Raw genomic sequence first — 22,264 nt, forward strand, 5'->3', positions numbered from 1 at the left:
GAATGGGGCCATAAAATGTTAGAGAGAGGTATGAAATGTTAGGTTGTGTGGATTGGGAAGGTTTTGCTGAAAAGGTGACTTGAAGACTGAAAGGAAGTGAGAGCAACCTACAATGATATCTTGGATAAAGGCATTCCAGACATAGGAAGCAGCAAGTGCAAAGGCCCTGAGGTGGACACATGCTTGATATGTTTGATAAATAGTAATGGCAGTTAAAAAGTAATTTTTATTATGAAATTAGACCAGTAGTGGAGAGCCAGATCATGCAGAGCCTATTCTAAGTGACAGGGGAATACTTTTGGGGTTTTGAATAAGCAGTGACTTGTTCATGTGTTTTGACTTCTATTTTAACAGGCTTACTCTGGTTGCTGTGTTGAGGATCGGGACAATGGCGGATGCAGATGCTTTCTCTTTAGTGAGAAAGCGATTTTAATAATGCAGAGAAGACATAACCTGGACCAGAGTGATGGTAGCAGAGATAGAAAGACATAGTTGAATACTAGATACATTCCAAAAGTAGATCCATTAGCCAGTAGATTTGCTAATGGATCAGGCAGGAGATGTGAGAGAAAGTGAGGAGTCAGGAGTGACTTCAGAGTTTCGGGTCTGAGCAACTGGAAGGATGAGGATACCACAACATGAGTTGAAGAGTCATGGAAAGAGCAGATTTGAGAGGCACAGGACTTGAAGTCTGATTTTGGACATGTTAGGCTTGTGGCACCTGTGCCTTTCAAGCAGAGATATTGAGTAACCAGTCAGGAACTCCAGGGAGTGGTATTGGCTTCTCTCTGCCTGAGCACCAGCTCCTGACCAGACCCTCGGTCCATTTGCTCTGGGTATCACCACGGGAACATCTGGCAGCAGCATCAGGTCAACTTGGACCAAGCTTGAGCAGGCCTGACCTGATCTGACCCAGCTATGCCTTTGGGGTTTGCTGGGGTCCCAGCTCCAGGCAGGCTGGCCTTGGCCAGTGTCTGTGGAGGCTTTCCTGAGCCTGCCCTGGGAAAGCTGGCATTTCTCTTCTGCCCCCTGGGGAAGTAGTGTGGTCCAGGCTGGGTGTCCAGCTCAGAAAGCTATTTCTGTATTGAGGTCTTGCTTGACCTTCAGTCTGCTAAGGCCTCCCCAGAGAGCTGTTGTCAACCCGCCACTGCTTTCTGTCTCCTAAAGCGCTTTTCTGTTGTCTTCATCATGACTTCAGCTGGTTGTTTGTGGATTTTCTCGGAGGCTGAAGTGAACCCTCCCCATCTGTGTTGGCCAGCAAACACAAGGATGATGATGCCACTTTCAGTGTTGCTGGGGGAGGCTTGGGAGGGAGGCCAGTGGCCCTTTGAAAAAATTCGACAGTCCATGGCTCAGAGTCCACCTTGGCTTAGTACTGAGTGTTCTCCTCATTCTCTAACACGCATAACAAAAACTGCACCAGAGGAATTTGATGAACAAAAAGTGAGTTTTGATTTACCATGTGATCTGGGGACAGTGCAACATGATGAATTGTTTTACTCAGTGATTTTACCTTGGAAGTCACTGCTGGACTAGTTCCTAGTGAGGAATAATATGGTGCAGACATAGCTTGTATTTCCTCCTCTACTGCAGGAGGAGTTTACTCTATATACTGTCTGAAGTTCTTTTCTTTTTCATCAGTGGTTGAGAAACCGTGAAGATAGCTGACTTCCTTCATTTCATGACTCTCTCAATCCCATGGGGAGAGAAGTTAAAAAGAAGATACCCTGGTATATTTTTTCCAACTTTTTTATTGCTGTAAAATAAATATACCTAACATAAAGTTTATCTTCTGAGCCATTTTTAAGTGTACAGTTCAGTAGTATTTAGGGCTTCCCTGGTGGCTCAGAGGGTTGAGCATCTGCCTGCAATGCAGGAGACCAGGGTTTGATCCCTGGGTCGGGAAGATCCCCTGGAGGAGGAAATGGCTACCCACTCCAGTATTCTTGCCTGGAGAATCCCAAAGATGGAAGAGCCTGGTAGGCTACAGTCCACGGGGTCGCAAAGAGTCAGATACGACTGAGTGACTTCACTTTTCACTTTCTTTCAGTAGTATTTAGTACATTTATATGGTATAGTCATTGTCATCATCTGTCTCCAGAACTCTTCTCACCTTGCAAAACTAAACCCATTAAGCAACTCTCCTATCTCCCTCTTACCAGCCCCTGGCAACCACCATTCTACTTTCCATCTCTATGATTTTGACTACTCTTAAGTACCTCATACAAGTAGAATCATACAATATTTGTCTTTTTGTGGCTGATTTATTTCACTTAGCATAATGTCCTCAAAGTTCATCCATGTCGTAGCATATGTCAAAGTTTCTCTCCTTTTAAAGGCTGAATAATGTTCTTTTATGTGGATATACCATATTATGCTTAGCATTTCACAGTCAGTGGACACTTGGATTTCTTTCACGTTTTAGCTACCATGAATAATGCTGCTATGAACCATGGTGTACAAATATCTCTTTGAGGTCTTTTTTACAATCAGTCACTTTTTCTATTTGTTTGTGTATTTATTTGGGGCTGCAGTGCATGCTCTGTGCAGGCTTTCCCTAGTTGTGGTCTGTGGGCTTCTCCTGGTGGTGGCTTCTCTTGTCACAGAGCGCAGGCTTAGGGCTCGTGGGCTTAGTTGCCCCACGGCATGTGGGATCTTCCCAAACCAGGGATCAAACCCCTGTCCCCTGCATTGGCAGACAGATTCTTAACTACTGGACCACCAGGGGAGTCCCTCTCTTTGAGATCTTGCTTTCAGTTATTTGGGGTATATATCCAGAAGCAGAATTGCTGGGTCATATGGTAATTCTATGTTTAATTTTTTGAGAAATTGCTGTACTGTTTTCCACAGTAGCTGTACCATTTTACATTCCCGTCAACAGTCTACAAGGGTTCCAGATTCTCCACATCCTCACCAGCACTTACTATTTTCTGGGTTTTCTTTGGATGGTAGCCATTCTAATGAGTGTGAGGTGATACCTCATAGTTTTGCTTTGCTTTTCCTAGGGATCAGTGAAGTTGAGCATCTTTTCATGTGCTTATTGGGTAGTCATGTATCTTTTTTGGGTCTGGAGACTTTTGTTGTTGGATTTCAGGAGTTCTTAATATATGCTGAATATTCATTTATAGTCTTATATATGATTTGCAAATATTTTCTCTCAATCTGTGTGTTGCTCTGTCCCTGGTATCTTTTGATATACAAATTTTTAAAATTTTCATAAAGTTCAGTTTGTCAATTTTTTCTTTTGTGCCTGTATCTTTGGCATCACATCCAAGAAATCATTGCTGAATTCAGGGTTGTGACTTGGTATATTTTTGTATCTCTTTAAAGCCTCACTCCCCCATATTTATTTGTTTATTTCTTTCTTTCAATCAAGTTATTAGACCAATAGATCAGTAACACATTTTAGAATTCATAAATCTTTATTAATTCATTCTGCAAGCAGGGAGAGCATTCCAACTCGAGGCAGAAGCCAGAGCAAATTGGAAAGGGCAGCACGTAAGCGTAGATGGCTGGAGCAGAACGCACATAAAGGGGTTGGTGGGTGAAAAGACTGGGATTTAGATGAGGCCACACCATGTTGAATCCTACTGCTGTGGTGAGTAGGTAAATTGAAAGTAGTCTCATAGCCATAGGACCAAGTTGGAGAGCTGTTATCAAATATTCTCTTGAACTGGGCACTTAACCTTTCTGAGCCTCAATATCCCCACTTTATTCATTTAACAAACATATGTGGTGCCAAATTCTATTTTAAGCACTCTACAAATATTAACTCATTGATTTTTGTCCATCAAGCATATGAGGTACTTATTCCTGACCAAGAAATATTATCTCCATTTGACAGAGTGGGGAACTGATGCCCAGAGAGGTCAGATAACATGTCAAGACCATAGAGTCAGTAGCTAGTGGAGCTGGGATGTGAACCCAGGCTCTCTAGTTCAGCTCATGCTCTTAACCGTATGTCGTGCTGCTTCTCTGAAACAGGGAGAAGAATAATTCCTACCTCTAAAAGTTATTCCGGAGATGAAATGATGTATGTAAACTTACATTGTCTGTTGCACATTGTTTTGCCAATACTGATTATTATTAGTTAATAATAACTAAAGAACACTTTGGAAATGGGTAAGATTCTCAAGGGCATAGAGAGAAAGGAACGGATCAAGTACTGAGCCTTGGGAAATGTTTTTGCTGAGAAACAGGAGCTTAGTTTTGGAAAGACATCTGACAGAGTTATGGCTGAAAGTTAGATCTTTGTGGAGAGGGTCATGGTCAGTGAGGAGCCCTAGACTCCAGACTTTCAATCCTTACAAAGGAAATTGTTGAGGTTGGTGATGTTGTTTGATGTATATACAGAGGTGACCAAAGCCAGGTCTTTCCCACTGGCCAACCAAGAATTCAGACAAGGACCACAGGGTCACTGGGGTTCTGACTCTAGCTTCTTTTCCATCTTCTGGTACATGCTGCCAAACAGCCCAGAGTTCAGACCTGCATTACAGGTAAAGTGGGATGTTTTGGAAGAGGAAATTACTAGGTTTGTGGTGCCCTTGTGGGGACAAGAACAAAGCACTGTGCATTGTAACAGACCCTGGGCTGGCTGGGTAGACACATCCCTCTGGGGCTGCAGGGGTCGACTCATCAACCCACCGTCTTTGGAACAACTTTCATGTGTATGCCAGGGAAGGACAGAGGAATGCAGGGAAGGAGACCCAGGGTTCCTGGGATCTCTTTCTGGCTATCAACGAGTTGTGTGGTCTGGTTTGTGGGTGGGATAGGGGTGGGGGTTCACTGTCTAGCTCAGTTACCTTAGTGGAAGACAGGTTGTTAATTTGAATATTTTCCCCAGCTGCACCCCCTCAACTGCTCCAGTTGGTGATTGATGAGTAAAATGCTTTGAGGTGCTGAGTTGAAGATCCCCTGAAAATATGGCCAAAATACCATCACAGTGATTTCACTTAAGTTTATTTGAAGTGGTGTTTGGAAACATTTCTTCACCTGGAGGGTTGTTTATTTGAACCTATCATACATTTGATTTCTTTAGATGAGGGCATGTGGCAGTCCCAGCTTTTAGGCTGCTCAGCTCTTCATAAAAATGGGAGGCCACAGAATGAGCCACTGTCCCAGTTGCGTTTGTTTAAGAATATCAGAAGAGATATCCTAAAAGAAACTGTTTTATCTGGAGAAGACTTTTGAAGAGGTCAGGTGTATCTTGTCATGTCCATTACCCTTGTTAGAGAGGTGCCAAGGGCCTGCCTCCTACTGACTAGCATGATCTCACAGCACTCATCTGAGCCTTGGCCTGTGGCCTGTGGAATCTCAGGCTGTCGCTTTGATGGCCCCATTCGTAATGGGTATTTTAGGGGTGAATGAGGCCTCCTTTTCCTTGTAGTAGCTTGTGGACTGGATCACGGATCTCCTGGGAGGTGAAAAGCTTACTTATGCTTCCATGTGAAGAAACTCCATGATACTAGGGTCCATGGGTCTGTGGCGTGGTCTGTGACAAGAAGAAAAGTTCTCAAGAAGGAGACTGAGGCAGGCAGAGCTGTGCCTGAGGAGTTGGCCTACCCATGAGAAAGGGAAGGTTCCTGGTGTCAGTGTCCAGAGAGGTGGAGTCTTGATGTGCTGTATCAGATCATGGTGTATCAGAGTATCAGTCAGGATTCTTCAAGTTGCAAGTGACAGAAACCTAGTCAAATTGGCATAAGTGAAGGAGAAAATCACTAGGTCATATAACTGAGAAGAACAAGAAGATTCAGAATCGCATATTATTTCACCAGCATTTGTGAATGGACTCATTCATTGGACACGACTGAGCGACTTCACTTTCACTTTTCACTTTCATGCATTGGAGAAGGAGATGGCAACCCACTCCAGTGTTCTTGCCTGGAGAATCCCAGGGATAGGGGAGCCTGGTGGGCTGCCGTCTATGGGGTCACACAGAGTCGGACACGACTGAAGTGACTTAGCAGCAGCAGCAGCAGCATTCAGTGTTCTCCCCGCCTACCTCTTTCTCTCTCCCTTTCGTTCTCATTCTCTTACCCTTTTTCGTCTGTGAGCTGTTTCCTTGTCGTGTCCAAGATGGCCAGCTGCTGCAATGCTAGGCCCACAATGGTAGGCTAGCCCGTCCCCCAGCTGTTCCAGCCAGTGTCCTAGGTCCTGTGACCATGGCCTCAAAATATGGGAAGGTCCTTTCCCAAAGTAAAATCAGGGCGAGCTCTTCAAGTAGAACCACAATATGAAGTGAAGGCTCACTGTGTCCAGATCCTGTCCTAGGCACTTGATATAAATAAACTCACTTGGTCCTCACAATTATTTGGTGAGGAAGATAATGTTCTTTTAAAAATTTCTTTATTTTTTTCTTCTTTTTGGCCGTGCTCAGTCTTCACTGTGGCGCATGGGCTCTTCACTGTAGTGCAGTCTTCTCTAGTTGCGGCCTGTGGACTTCTTGTGTTGTGGAGCACAGGCTGCAGACCTCACAGGCTTCTCTGCTTGTAGCACATGGGCTTAATTGCCCTGCTGCATATGGGTTCTTAGTTCCCCAACCGGGGAACCCACATCCCCTGCATTGGCAGATGGATTCTTAAGCCCCTCAGAAAGATAATATTCTTCCTTACAGGAGCTGAGCTTCAAACCTAGGTAGTCTTTAGAGTCTGTACATTTAACCACCATGCCACGCAACCTCTAACAAGTACAGGGAAACAGCAGGAAAAAAGTCCACTGTAGGTTGATGAAAATCAGAATTCTGGGTAAAAATATGAGATGGAACCAGAACATATCTAAATTTATCCAATTAAATAAAGGGAAGCGAGAGAATCCACCTTTATATTGTAGTAATTCTGTTTTTGCAATGCAAGACATTTCTAGAATTATTTCTTGGGAATTAGCATGCAGGCTGGTCTATAAAACACAATAGATACCTGTCTCAATATCCTATAGTGTTGCCTTGTTTATTTACCCAAAAGGTTATTGACCTCTCCCTCAAGTGACAAGATTTGGCTTTGAATGATTTGAGGTTGTTGTCAGTGATCTAACCCAGCAGATAAGCCACTGTCTCTGGGAATATTCAAGAAAACCAAAGGCAGTTCCCAAAGAGGACTGACTGTGATGCTTGGAGCCATGACAGTAAAGACAAGGACATATCCAGCCTTTCTTGGTGACGTGGCTGAGTGGGCTAGCTCTCTTTCCCAGGAATAATTTCCAATATGTTTATTCAAGTTGTGTTCTAGTCACATTGTTTCTTGGAGTTGCAGCCCAAGGTGATTTATTTGCTCAGGGCAGGACGTAGGGAGAGTGGGAGTCAGAAACATCTCTGTGTCTGGCAGCATCACTGGCCAGGAGAGTGGCGATGTGAGTCACTCTTGAATTTGCTTCCATTCAATATGCCCTGGCTTGTTGAGCCCTGAGTAGGCTGGTCGCCTGCCAGGAAGCCTTCCCTGGCTGGGATATTCCCAATCCTCTGTCTTGTTAAAGTACACCCCTGGGGGATTTGCTGGGGCTTGTGCCAGAGGCTAGGGTTTTGGATTTTCCTGGGTGGGCAGCTCTTTGACTACATTCCCCTTCTGCCTTCTGGGGCGAACTGGACCAGATGATCTCAAGGGCAGCAGCCAACCCTGGGTTCTCTGATTCTGAGTTCACTAGTGTCCCTGCTAATAGGGCCACTGGAGAGGAACCATGTCAAACAGTACTTTTCTCCTTTTTAAAGCTTTTGGATTGGAAGCTTTAACATCCTATTTTTATTTTTTTTAGTGGCTACATTTATTATGCTAACACTCATATTTGATTTAACAATGACAAACGTTTGAAGGTTAGTCATTTATCAACAAATAATTACTGATGTACCTACTATGGCCAGGCACTTGTCCAGGTGTTGGGAAACAGCCGTAACTAAGTCTCTGGCCTGAGTATAAACTAACTTGTTAGGAATATTTTTAGTACAATCATACCTTTAAGAGCTTCCATTTTGCTTAGAGTTTTAATTTCATCTTGGTTTTAAAGCTCCCAAGTTAGCTATTTTTATAAAACTTGGGGTTGATGTTTAACTTTTTAAATTTAAATTTCATTTTTTTTGCTGTTCTTATTTTAGATTCATCCATGTATTTACCATTTTCCATTCTAACAGTTGATTTTTATACCCTACCCCTTATTTCTGGATTCGGTTTCCTTCATGAAATGTATTTTTAAAGGGATCATTCAAATAAGGAGTGATCAGTAAACATTCACTCTCTGTTTGCCTCAAAAGAATATTGTGCCCCCTCTTGAATGGTATTATAGAACCATAAGGCAAGAGTTCTTTTCTTTAGCACTTCTGTGATTATTCCACTGTTTTCTGGCCTCTATTTTCTGTTTTCTTCAAAAGAGGAGTCTGCTGTTTATCTAATTATTACGTCTTTATAGGGAAATTTGCTTTTGCCATTTTCTCTGTATCTTGGTGTCATTTTTCACTGTGATGTTCCTTAATGTAAACTTTTTCTAATTTATCTTTAGAACTCGATATGCTGTTTTGTTCTAAGGACTCATGTGTTTCTCTAATTCTAGAAAATGTTCAATTAAACGTCTAAATAATACATCAACCTTGAGGTAGACAGTGTCTGTTGACCCTAATGTTAGTTGGATGCTTTTGAATCAATTAACAGAAACCTAATTGAAAATAGCTTTAAAAGTAACTTTACAATTTTATTACTTTGCATGATTAGAAGCCAAGGTGAATGTGACTTCAGGATTTGTTGATTAAACAATTCCGGATCAAGCCTTTCTTATTTGCCATGCTCAGCATGTGCCCAGCACCTGTAATAATCCCAAGGTGGCTGTCACAGCTCTGCTGTCTTGGCCATTAAGAAAAGACTTCTCTTCTAGGGTCTTTGTGAGATCAAAGCAGCTTTTCCCAGAAATCCACTGACTTTCAAGAAGAAAGGGAAAACGATAGTTTAGACCACTCAAGATCTAACTTTCAGAACCAGGGATCCGATCAACCTTCTCTGAGTCACCGGGAGGAGGACTGGACACCGAAACAAAGTCAGAGGTCTGCTAGTAAGGAAAAAAAACTGAAGCTGGTTTCTGGGTAGACACCCAAGAGTATCTGCTCCCTTTCAGTCTAATCTCTCCAGAGCCTGCTTCTTTTGAATATATGTTGAATCTGCTTATCCTGTTTTTCATGTGTGTTGACTTTTGTTGGATATTTTTATTTTTTTAAGCTTTTTTTGTTGCCTTCTGAGTAGTTCCCTCAGAACTGTCTTCCAGTTCACCATCTTTCTCTTTAGCTGAATCTGTTGTTCAACATACTCTGAGTATTTAATTTTGGTTGGTTAAAATTCTGATTTCTAGAATTTATATTGGGTTCTTTTTCACAATTATTATTAGTTTTTCATGATGTCATATTTTTTCACTATGGTTTCTACCTCTTTTTCTTTTAAAGATTTTAATTGTGTTTATTTTATGATCTCTTTTATATTTTTCTATTAATTCAAGTTCTTGGAATATCAGTTCCTCTGGTTTTTGTTTTGTGGATTCTCCTTCAGGGCAAATGCTATGCATTTACTTTCATTAAATGTTTATTTTGTGAGTGTGGAAATTCACTGCAGAGCCATTTTGTGTCTACTTCTGCTAGAATTAATTTTTATATGAATTTATTAGCTTGCATAGTACATAATTTATAAATTTGGTACCCTCATCAGCATGGCACATGACTCAATGTATGATTTCTCATGGAAAAAACTTCAGGCTTCACCGAGAGCTTCAGATAAATGACTATTTTTGCCACTGTCCTTTGCTAATAAGAGGATTTTTTTCTAATCCCTTTTTCACGGAGGAACTCACTCCTTATGCAGGGTACTGGTTTCAGTTCTCTGCCTTGTGACCCAGAGTCATCCTCTGACATAAGAAGACCTCAGCCCTAGGGGTTTTGAACTAGGTCTAATGGGCTTTTGGCTACAGTTGTGAGATTACAACACTGGCTTTGAGTTTTCTCTCTGTTTTCTGTTACCTATGGATTTCCCTTTCTTTTTTCAAATTTGGCTTTTTAAAAACTTCTGGATCATATTTAACCCAACATTTCCATGGATTTGGAGCAGGAAAGATGTTCACATTAGCTGAGTTCATCATGTTTCCAGAAATGATTTCCATAATGAGTGAAAAACACTACACTTTGCTCAAGTAAAGTAATTATGCTTATCAAGTACTTCCTGTTCATTCCTTCATTTGCCTTTTTTTATTTAAAACATTTGTGTTTTATTCATGTTTATTCTATTTTATTGAGGTGTAATTGCTGTACGGTATTATGTGTTGTAGGTGTGCAAAATAGTGATTCATGATTTTTAAAGGTTACACTCCGTTCATAGTTATTTTAAGATATTGGCTATATTCCCCATAGTGTACGGTATATCCTTGTAGCTTGTTTTATACCAAATAGTTTGTACCTCTTAATTCCCTACCCCTTTGTATCCCTCCCCTCATTGTGTGTGTTAATCTCTCAGTCGAGTCCAGCTGTTTGCAATCCCATGGACTGTAGCCCACCAGGCTCCCCTGTCCTGGAATTTTCCAGGCAAGAATACTGGAATGGGTTCCCATGCCCTCCTTCAGGGAATCTTACTGACCTAGGGATCAAACCTGGGTCTCCCACATTGCAGGTAGATTCTTTACCATTTGAGCCACAATTTGTACTTTATTGAAGAGCTTAAAAAATAGTGACGGAATCCAGGTGGGTGAACCTATGATGGTGGAAAGACAAGAGTGGAACATACCTGGAAAAGGGCACTTGTGCTGCAGTCTGAGCCGTCTCCACTCTCGTCACCCCGTTCTGCACGGTCAGGAGATAAACACAGGCATTGCTTGTATTTGTGCCCCTCGTTGTACCTTATTTTATACCTAATAGTTTGTACCTCTTAATTAACTCCCTCTCATATGCCTTTGGTAGCTACTAGTTCTCTATATGTCAGCTTCTTTTTTATTATATTCATCAGTTTCATTTTTTAGATTGCACATATAAGTGATAACACACAGTAATTGTCTGGTTTATTTCACTTAGCATAATACTCTCCATGTCCATTCATGTTGTTGCCAATGAAAAAAAGTACTGTGTTTTTATGAAAAGTGTGGTTCATCCTCACTCCCAGGGAACAAACAGTTTAGTGGGAATCAAGAGGAGCATGCTGTTAATTACAAGGCATATTAGGGGGACACTGCTTTGCTTGGCTAAAGTAATTATACCTCATGAAGTACTTCCTGTTCATCCTCTCATTTGCCTTTTATGTTTTGAATTTCTTCATCTTTCTAACTGCATTCTGGGAAATTTCCTTGAGCCTGTTTTTATCTTTATATTTGAATAGTGAATTCATACAGATACCCACAGTAAGTAAGCTAAAACCACAGGGTTCTTCCTCACCTTTCTCTATTCTCTGATTTGTTTCTTCTTTCTCCCATAGTTAGAAATGTGTTTCCCAATGTAAGCATGTATATTCAGTTGCTCTACACTCAAAAAGAATTGTAAACTTAAAACACCATTAACAACATCTAACCTGCTGTGTAAACTTAGTGGTTGTCTTGTCTATACAATATACACCATTAAGAGTTTATAGTCAAAACATTGCATTTAAAAGCTACTTGACTTAATTCTTTTCTTTGTTTGATTGTTATCAATCTAACACATAATTTGGCTTATTTTTTTTTCTGTTTGCAATCAATTATACATTTACTTTGGCTTTATTGACTATGCCAAAGCCTTTGACTGTGTGGATCACAATAAACTGTGGAAAATTCTGAAAGAGATGGGAATACCAGACCACCTGACCTGCCTCTTGAGAAACCTATATGCAGGTCGGGAAGCAACAGTTAGAACTGGACATGGAACAACAGACTGGTTCCAAATAGGAAAAGGAGTACATCAAGGCTGTATATTGTCACCCTGCTTATTTAACTTCTATGCTGAGTACATCATGAGAAACGCTGGGCTGGAAGAAGCACACGCTGCAATTAATATTGCCAGGAGAAATATCCATAACCTCAGATATGCAGATGACACCGCCCTTATGGCAGAAAGTGAAGAGGAACTAAAAAGCCTCTTGATGAAAGTGAAAGTGGAGAGTGAAAAAGTTGGCTTAAAGCTCAGCATTCAGAAAACTAAGATCATGGCATCTGGTCCCATCACTTCATGGGAAATAGATGGGGAAACAGTGGAAACAATGTCAGACTTTTATTTTTGGGGGCTCCAAAATCACTGCAGATGGTAACTGCAGCCATGAAATTAAAAGACGCTTACTCCTTGGAAGGAAAGTTATGACCAACCTAGACAGCATTTTAAAAAGCAGAGACGTTACTTTGCCAACAAGATCCATCTAGTCAAGGCTGTGGTTTTTCCATTGGTCATGTATGGATGTGAGAGTTGGACTGTGAAGAAAGCTGAGCACCGAAGAATTGATGCTTTTGAACTGTGGTGCTGGAGAAGACTCTTGAGAGTGCCTTGGACTGCAAGGAGATCCAACCAGTCCATTCTGAAGGAGATCAGTCCTGGGTGTTCATTGGAAGGACTGATGCTGAAGGTGAAATTCCAGTACTTTGGCCACCTCATGCGAAGAGTTGACTCATTGGAAAAGACTCTGATGCTGGGAGGGATTGGGGGCAGGAGGAGAAGGGGACGACAGAGGATGAGATGGCTGGATGGCATCACCAACTCGATGGACGTGAGTTTGGGTAAACTCCAGGAGTTGGTGATGGACAGGGAGGCCTGGAGTGCTGCAGTTCATGGGGTCGCCAAGAGTCGGACACAACTGAGCGACTGAACTGAATTGAACTGATACATTTACTTTTTATATACATTTTTATTTAACTTAGTATGTAAAATATTTACATGGTTCAAAAATCGAAAGTGTGGGACTTCACTGGTGGCTCAGTGGTAAAGAATGCAGGAGACACTAGTTCAGTCCCTGATATGGAAAGATCCCGCCTGCTGCACACAACTATGGAGCCTGTGCGCTAGAGCCCAGGAGCCCACGTGACCCAACTGCTGAAGTCCGAGCAGCCTAGAGTCTGTGCTCCGCAACAAGAGAAGCCACCTCAGTGAGAAGCCCACACACTGCAACGAAAAGTAGCCCCTGCTTTCTGCAACTAGAGAAAGACACACACAACAACAAAGACCCAGCATAGTCAACAATACGTAAATAAAATAAATTTTTACATAATCTGCCTTTCAAGAAAAAAATCAAAACTGTAAAAACATACTTAGAGAAGTCTACTTCCATCTGTATCTTAGTTTCTGGTTATCTTTCCTACTTTTCTTTTTGCATAATTAAATATGAAGAGTGAAAATGTGTTAAGTTGCTCAGTCGTGTCCAACTCTTTACGGCCCCATGGCTCCTCTGTCCATGGAATTCTCCAGGTGAGAATACTGGAGTGGGTTGCCATTTCCTTCTCCACGGATCTTCCTGACCCAGGGATTGAACTCAGGCCTCCTGCATTGCAGGCAGATTCTTTACTGTCTGAGTCACATATATTTATGTATATTTAATGTGCAAATCTATTATTTCTCCCCTTTTCTCAAACATTTTCTTTTTTTAATAACTGCCTTAATAAAATAACCCTGCATATCTATTATTTTATGTTATGAACTTATATCTTCAGAGTAAATATCTAGAAATGGGATTGCTAGATCAAAGCTTGGGTGCCTATGTAGCTTTGTTAGGTATTACCAGATCCTCCTCCCTTCAGTTTTTACACTTTGCATTCCCATGTGGAGGGTAGGAGAATGCCTGCTTCCCCACAGCCTCCCCAACAGACAGAGTTGCCAAACTTTTGAATTTTTACTGGCCTGAAAGGAAAGAGATAGTACCTCAGTGTAATTTTAGTGTCCATTCCTGTTATTTTGAATGAAAGAGAACATCTTTTCATGCATTTAAGGACAATTAGTGTATCTTTTTCTGTGAACTCTCTGTGTATGCCTTTTTTCAAGTTTATTGAGATATATTTGACACATAATACTGTATAAGTTTCAGATGTACATGATGATTTGATATATGTGCATATTGCAAAACAATTACCACCATAAATTTAGTTAACAGCCATCATCTCATATAGTTGCCATTTTTTAAAAAATGTCTTTTACCCACTTTCTACCTTTTTATTTTTAGGAATTCCTTATGAATTAGAATGATTAGTCCTCTGTGATATACGTTTTAAGTATTTTCTCCCATTTTGTCATTTGTCTAATGGCTCAGAATTTGTTTTCTTTACTGCAGTGTTATCACTTATACAGTTAAGTATAACATGCTTATAGGACCTTTATTTGAGATTTGCTTAGTTGCTCAGTCCTGTCTGACTCTCTGAGACCCTATGGACTGCAGCCTACCAGACTTCTCTGTCCATGGGATTTTCCAGGCGAGAATACTGTAATGGCTTGCATTTCCTTCTCCAGGGGATCTTCTCAACCCAGGGATTGAACCAGTTAATAATTTACTTATAAGAATGAACAAAATTTATAACTCAAGGAATAAAATCCAAAAATAAGCTAACAAAGAAATAGAAGGCATAATTATAAAGTATATTTATCACACAAAACTGGAGTACCTAACATATTGCATAGCTGAATCAAAATTCAGAATATTTTAGCAGCCTGGAAATATGAACCAAAATGCACAAAATGATGTTTTGTACTTAGGCTTAAAAACACTAATTCCATTAGTTCAAGCCTGAGGACACGTGCCTTTACATAAACTCATATGTGTATAAACAAACCTTCGGTTTTAATTGACCACACATTTGTATAAGTCCAACAGTTAACAGATAACAGTTGCTAAAAGAAAATGCACTCTTAGAATGAACTATAGTAGAAGATTATCCTGATGATGGAGAAAATTTTCCCTTTATGCTCACCATTTACCAGATATCCAGAATGATATGTTCAGTTCGGGGGACCACAAATCAATAGGGTCATTGAAATTGGTGAGAAACCGAGGAAGTCTGGCTTAGTAAAGAGTCCAGAAGTCACATCAGGAGCCTGGAGATTTAATCTGGAGAAAAGAAAGCAAGTCATGTGTGAAATATTTGAAGGCTGTCAAGAGTAGGTGGGATGAGAATTAATTGATGCCATTCAAGCTGGCAGGATCTGTGGTTGTGACCTATGAATGAGGCTTGCTGTAAAGGGAGACTTTCTAAACTGACCTTTAGGGCTGCTGGGAAGGGGAAGGACTGCCTTCCTTACCCTACCAGCCCCCTATGGCCAAAGGTGTCTGGACAGAGGGTTCTGGTCAAGTGGAGATCATGGGCTGCTGCTGTGTAGGCAGTCTAGGCACCAGGGTTCTTGCTGTGTGGCTCGTGGAAAGCGATCTTTCCTTCCCTTCTGGTGTCTTCTCTTTGTCAGGAATAAAAGCAGGTGGGGAAAATGATCTGTGGGATTTTTTGGCTAATTAAAGTAGATGAAAATTTTGGAGAAACATTTGTCTGTAGGATTTGATGTTAAAATATGTCAACCTTGAGTTTTTGCCGAAACCTGAGCCAGCATCCTGAGAGCAGGGACTGCCCCTTGTCGAGAATGGTATTTGTGGGCAAAGGCCTCAAACTCTTATCCTCTTATCCATGTATCTTTATTGTTGGCTCCTTGCCCTTTATCCTCACGACTGATGAGAACAGCAGCAATGTCTCGGTATGAATTGTACTTGTTAAAACCCTGCTTAGAGATCGGAGACTGATCCCTATGATAATCTTATCGTCCAACTTTAATGGGCACAGGAATCAAACCAGGAGTGGGATTAACACACAGGTTCTGATTTGGTAATTCAGAGGTGGGCCTGAGATTCTGCATCTTGAGTAAGCACCAGATGATGTTGATGCTGCTGGTTCAGGGTCCACACTGCACTGCAGGGGTCCAGAAGCAACAGTCCACATAAACCATGTGAACTGAATCCAGATCACCTGTCCCGTGCATGTCTAAAATGCAGGCTCCTAGGCTGTACCTCTGTTCTCTGGGACTAGAATCTTTAGGGGTGGAGCCCAAGAATCAGCTCTTTGAGCTGGTACTGCAGGAGATTGTTGAGTACACTAAAGGTTTTTAACCACTGGTCCTGGGGAGAATGGATAGGAGGTTTTAGACTGGGAGAATGCATTGTTCCAGGGGATACAGTGAGTCACATGAAGAGCTGATTGTAGGAAACGGGCTGCCTCTGTAGCGCTTGCATGAGGACGAGGATCCGGGGGGCCTTGGCTTCCCTCTGTAAAGTACACATGCTGTGGTTTGATGACTCCTCTTCTGCCCCCGGGGCTTGTCTTTCCAGTCGTCCAGCATGCTCTGCCCACCCCCTGCTGAGGTACACTGACCATGAGCCTCAACTCCTCCCTCGGCCACAGGAAGGAGCTGAGTAACCTCACCGAGGGGGCCAGTGACCAAGGGGGCAGCGGCGTCACAGAGTTCGTCGCCATCGTCATCATCACCGTTTTTGTCTGCCTGGGCAACCTGGTCATCGTGATCACCTTGTACAGGAAGTCCTATCTCCTTACCCTCAGCAACAAGTTCGTCTTCAGCCTGACCCTGTCCAACTTCCTGCTGTCTGTACTGGTGCTGCCTTTCGTGGTGACCAGCTCCATTCGGAGGGAATGGATCTTCGGTGTGGTCTGGTGCAATTTCTCAGCCCTCCTCTACCTGCTCATCAGCTCAGCCAGCATGCTCACCCTTGGGATCATCGCTGTCGACCGGTAAGCTTGCCTTACAGAGAACTGAAGGATTTAGGAGTGTGGGCCAAGGGGGATCCTCAGAGATCATGCCTTCTGAGCTGCTTCAGTTCCTCTGGAGGGTGCCAGGGGCTGTGCTGGAGAGGGTGAGAAAGCAGAGTTTTTCCTCTTCTTTCATCCCCTCAACCAGAGCACCTCTGATTTTATCTGATCTAGCTTGCATATAGTTTTATTTTTTAAAAGAAGTTCCAATACTTAAAAAAAGTTCTAGAAACCTCTGCTTTTCAGTTGACAGATGAGACAGAAACTGAGAAAGGTGGCGTGGCAAAGGAGGTCCCAAATCCAGTTCTTCCCCAAAGTGCTGCCTGCTTTCTTTTGCTCAGGTTGGGCCAGAGCTGCACCAGGGCAGCCTAAAGAGGAAATATTCTCCATCCTCTGCACTGCAGGGGCCTGTCCCAGATGGAAATGAGAGCAGGGGAGGGAAGACAACTGAGGGAATAAAGACAGTGCTACCCGGAAGAAACAGTGTGTGCCTTACAAAAGCTGAGCTTTCCCTTCCGGTGGCATGGGTGTCTCTAAAAGCAAGAAACAGCCCTCAGCTCTCCCTAGAAGGTTCTTCCAGATAGTGAGCTGGGCTGTCAGATTTGGTTGTGCAAGTCCTACAGGGTTTGACAACAAGTTTCCAACCCGTAGAGTCATCTTCTTTCTTAGGATTTTGCCAGTGGTCACTTTGTTCATCCCAGGCAAGGGTTCAACTGCACAGAAACAGAGGGGAGATTCAGATTCTGTCTGATTTACAGAATTGGGGCGAGAGCTAGCCGTGGAGTCAGGGGAAGCACAGAGGTTGCTCACCAGGGCTGTCATCACTGGGTGACACGAGTCCCCTGGCTCCCTTAGAATCAGGTTTTGAACCAATAAGTGGTGCCTGATGGTCCACCCAAGGTGCAGGCCTCCACTAGGCCCGAGGCCAGACTCCTGCTGGTTCTCTGTAACTGGCGGGTTAGAATGAGGGAAGCCGTCAGCTGACTTCTCCAAGTATGTTCTTTCCCCACCAACAATAGAAATAATACGGAAAATATAGAGTAAAATAAGACATATCATGCAGAGTTGTATATACATTCTATGCAGAGTACCAAAGAATAGCAAGGAGAGATAAGAAAGCCTTCTTAAGTGAACAATGCAAGAAGTAGAGGAAACCAATAGAATGGGAAAGACTAGAGATCTCTTCAAGAAAATGAGAGATAACAAGAGAACATTTCATGCAAAGATGGGCACAATAAAGGACAGAAATAGTATGGACCTAACAGAAGCAGAAGATATTAAGAAAAGGTGGCAGGAATACATAGAAGAACTATACAAAAAAAGTCTTAATGACCTAGATAACCACGATGGTGTGATCACTTTCCTAGAGCCACACATCCTGGAGTTTGAAGTCAAGAGGGCCTTAGGAAACATTACAAACAAAGCTAGTGGAGGTGATAGAATTCCAGCTGACCTATTTCAAAACATAAAAGATGATGCTGTTAAAGTGCTGCACTCAATATGCCAGCAAATTTGGAAAATTCAGCAGTGGCCACAGGACTGGAAAAGGTCAATTTTCATTCCAGTCCCAAAGAAGGGCAATACCAAAGAATGTTCAAACTACCACACAATTGTACTCATTTCACAGGCTAGCAAGGTAATGCTCAAAATCCTTCAAGCTAGGCTTTAACAGTATGTGAACTGACAGTTTCCATATGTACAAGCTGGATTTAGAAAAGGTAGAGGAACCAGAGATTAAATTGCCAACATCTGTTGGATCATAGAAAAAGCAAGAGAATTCCAGAAAAACATCTACTTCTGCTTCATTAACTATGCTAAAGCCTTTCACTGTGTGGATCACAACAAACTGAGGAAAATTCTTAAGGAGATGGGAATACCAGACTACCTTACCTGCCTCCTGAGAAACCTGTATGCAGGTCAGGAAGCAACAGTTAGAACTGGACATGGAATGATGGACCAGTTCAAAACTGGAAAAGGAGTACGTCAAGGCTGTATATTGCACTCTGCTTATTTAACTTTTATGAAGAGTACATCATGCGAAATCCCAGGCTGGATGAAGCTTGAACTGGAATCAGTATTGCCAGGAGAAATATCAATAACCTCAGATATGCAGATGACACTATCCTAATGGCAGAAAGCAAAGAGGAACTAAAGAACCTCTTGATGAAAGTGAAAGTGGAGAGTGAAAAAGCTGGCTTAAAACTCACCATTCAAAAAACTAAGGTCATGGCATCTAGTCCCGTCACTTCATGGCAAATAGATGGGTAAAAAGTCGAAACAGTGACAGACTTTATTTTCTTGGACTCCAAAATCACTTGTGTGTGGTGTCTATAGCCATGAAATTAAAAGACGCTTGCTCCTTGGAAGAAAAGCTATGACAAACCTAGATAGCATATTAAAAAGTGGAGACATGACTTTGCTGACAAAAGTCTGTAAAGTCAAAGCTATGGTTTTTCTAGTAGTCATGTATGGCTGTGAGAGTAAAGAAAGCTGAGTGCTGAAGAATTGATGCTTTTGAAATGTGGTGCTGGAGAAGACTCTTGAAGATCCCTTGGACTGCAAGGAGACCCAACCAGTCAATCCTAAAGGAAATCAGTCCTGAATGTTCATTGGAAGGACTAATGCTGAAGCTGAAACTCCAATACTTTGGCCACCTGAAGCCTCATTGGAAGAGCTGCCTCTTTGGAAAAGACCCTGATGCTCAGAAAGCTTGAAGGCAGGAGGAGAAGGGGATGACAGAGGATGCGATGGTTGGATGGCATCACCGATTCAATGGACGTGAGTTTGAGCAAACTCTAGCAGATTGTTCAGGACAGGGAAGCCTGCCATGCTGCCGTTCATGGGATCGCAGAGAGTCAGACACAACTGAGTGACTGAATAGCAACAAGACATATCCGTAGACATAGACATATCCATAATCCTACTAATAAGAAGCAATCAATCACTGTTTACATTTTTAGCATATTTGCCTCCAGGGATTTTTGGCTGTATGCTATAAATTTAGAAAATAGGCTCAAGCATTGTGGTTTTGTGACCCGCTTTTTCACTTAACGTGTGATTGTGAGCATTTTTCCCATGTGCAAATGTCCTTTGAGAACATGTCTTTAGTGGTTACATGGTATTGCATCCTCTGGATGGACTATAGTTTATTTTTACAGTCCCCTGTTAGCTTTCTATTTTATATAATAGCACGTTTGAAAAAGATGTATGTTTGTGAAATTGTGTTTTCAAAGTAAACACACTTTCAAGATTCTTGATGTGTGAAAGGCAGGCTCCCCTTCAGAAGGCTGTATGGATCTTCACTCCAGTAGCCGCTTATCAGCATCCTAATCAAGACTGATGATCAGCATTACAGACATAAGTGAGATTTTTTTGGCAGTGGGATGGAATGGGATCTGACTATTGTTTGAATTTCTATTTTTTTAAAATCATTACTTTTGGAATATCCCTTTCTGGGTCCTGGGTCCTGGGTCCTGTGGAAGGTGGAGTGGGGGCCAACAGCTCAAGAGCAAAGTGGGGGAGTTTTAAATGCCTCTCACAGAGCTCTCTGTACATAGATGTTCAGTAAATAGTGGCAGCTCTTGAAGGCTGTAAGCTGCTTACTTGGATCTGAGACCTAGATAGGCTAAGAGTGAGACGTTTTTTCACCAGCAAGCATGACAGATTCTCGAATCATGTCATCCAAATGCATCAAACGAGAGAGAATTTGTCTCTTTCAATGCTTTATTCTTTGATGCTGGGAATATTTGCTGGATATCTACTTTGTGAAAGGGTCTGTACTAAATCTCCAGATGGTAGGATACAGCATGACTAAGATGTAGCCTCTGCTGACCAGGAGTCCCTGGGTTTTTGGCAGAGGCTGACCCACAGGTGCTGATGTGAACACAAAGCAGAAATAAGCACTGTCACAGCTCCCACTGCCACTGCTTTTAAAAAAAAAAAAATTATTTATTTGGCTGTGTTGGGTCTTATTTGCTGCTTTCAAAATCTTTAGTTGTGGCACACGAACTCTTTAGTTGTGGTTTGAGGACTCTTAGTGGCAGTCCAGTGGCTAAGACTCTGCCCTCCCCATGCAGGGGGCTTGGATTCAATCCCTGGTCAGAAAACTAGATCACATATCCCGCCGCTGAATCTGATGGTAGGTTCTGGAGCCCATGGGTGGGGAAAAGATGGCATTTGAGCTAAGTTCTAACAGTGAGTCGGATTGCAAGGGCCCCTTCCACTTTTTCTCGTGCTCTTGTCTTTTTTTTCTCCCACCCTACTCCCCGCCCACACACTGTCATATACACAAGAGGCGCATCATTAGGTTTCCTACATAAAAGCCTCCATGTATTCATTTGATAAACAATTTATTGAGTACCTAATGTATGCCTGACACAGTTGGTGCTGGGAATATGCAGCTGAAGAAGCACATGGAGGATTTCACAGTGCAGGGGGAGAGACATGTGGCCAGGTAATTTCAGGACCATATGAGGTATATATAATGCCAGTGTGTTTAACGTACTGTGAGAACACAGAGGAAGGAGCAAGGCAGAAAAAGCATGGTCTGTGTTACATAGCCAGAGATCAGAGGAAGTATACGAACAAATTGACGTCACGGTCACCCCACTACAGCTTTAATCCAGGCACCCCGGACCCTACAAGCTGGGCCCCCGTGACTCAGGGGCAGAACTATAAATTAAGAAAGGACTTCTGCCTCACTATGATAACAAGTCACCAAGGCCTGGTTGTCTTTGGAAAATGGTTCATTTCCTTCTGCAGGCACAGCAAGATGGATTTGGCCAGCACAGTGCTTTACCCAGATCTTTGACTATAATATATTTATATTTAGTGCTATAAATTGTGATGTCTTCAAATATTTTCTTGGCAGGTGCAATTTATTTTTTATTATTGCTCACTTGTGTGGCTGAAAGTACAAATTGACTGGACCGGCTAATTGATCTCTTCATATAAATGATTACCATCTGATCGGGATTTCAAATACCGCTTCTCACACCCCTGGATGTTAGTAGTTTTGGAGGTTGCATATTTGCCTTTTATGTAGGAAACCTAATGACGCGGCTCTTGTGTATGTGACAGTGTGTGTGGAGTAGGGTGAGAGAGAAAAAAGACAGAGTGAGAAAAAGGGAGAAAGAGGTGGAGGGGGTGGGGAGTGAGAGGGGGAGAGGGAAACCAGCAAGAGGAGGTGGTAGGAAAAGACAGGTGAGGAGAGAGGAGTGAGAGAGAGGATGGGGAGGACAGAGAGATGGGGACAACTTAAGAAAGTCAAGGAAAGCTAGGGTAGGGGGCATGAGCTCAACTGAAATGTTGTTAGTTGCGAGCCAGGCACGGCACCCTGCTGTTAACATTTATCCCAGCTAAACAACAACTCTATCAGACTCCGTTTGCAGATGAGCAAAGTGCAGTTTTGCAAACTGGCCCAAGTCCTCATGGCTATTAAGTGACTTGTCCAATTCCAAGGGGTCAGAAGTTGGGCTCTTAACCATTAATACAGTATGCATACAGTATGCAGTCAATTGTCAATCATCTCTTCCAACCAGTATATTTAATTCAAGGTTTGTCAATCTTGGCACGATTG

The 22,264-nt window shown here is 42.3% G+C and overlaps 1 protein-coding gene across 8 annotated transcripts in view; it reads left to right on the top strand.

The window, feature by feature from the left end:
• The window catches only part of GPR161 (G protein-coupled receptor 161), a 111,747-nt gene that overhangs the window by 64,480 nt on the left and 25,003 nt on the right, over positions 1–22,264 (top strand). For 6 of the 8 annotated variants that reach the window (NM_001077066.1, XM_024989763.2, XM_024989764.2 and 3 more), the window contains 1 exon segment: positions 16,251–16,668. The exons of 1 other annotated variant lie outside the window; for it this stretch is intronic. In NM_001077066.1, coding sequence (NP_001070534.1) covers positions 16,295–16,668 — 374 coding nt within the window. In that variant the 5' untranslated portion in view covers positions 16,251–16,294. 8 annotated transcript variants of the gene reach the window in all.

The sequence above is a fragment of the Bos taurus genome, chromosome 3 (genome assembly GCF_002263795.3).
Source record: "Bos taurus isolate L1 Dominette 01449 registration number 42190680 breed Hereford chromosome 3, ARS-UCD2.0, whole genome shotgun sequence".
Classification (NCBI taxonomy): Eukaryota; Metazoa; Chordata; class Mammalia; order Artiodactyla; family Bovidae; genus Bos; species Bos taurus.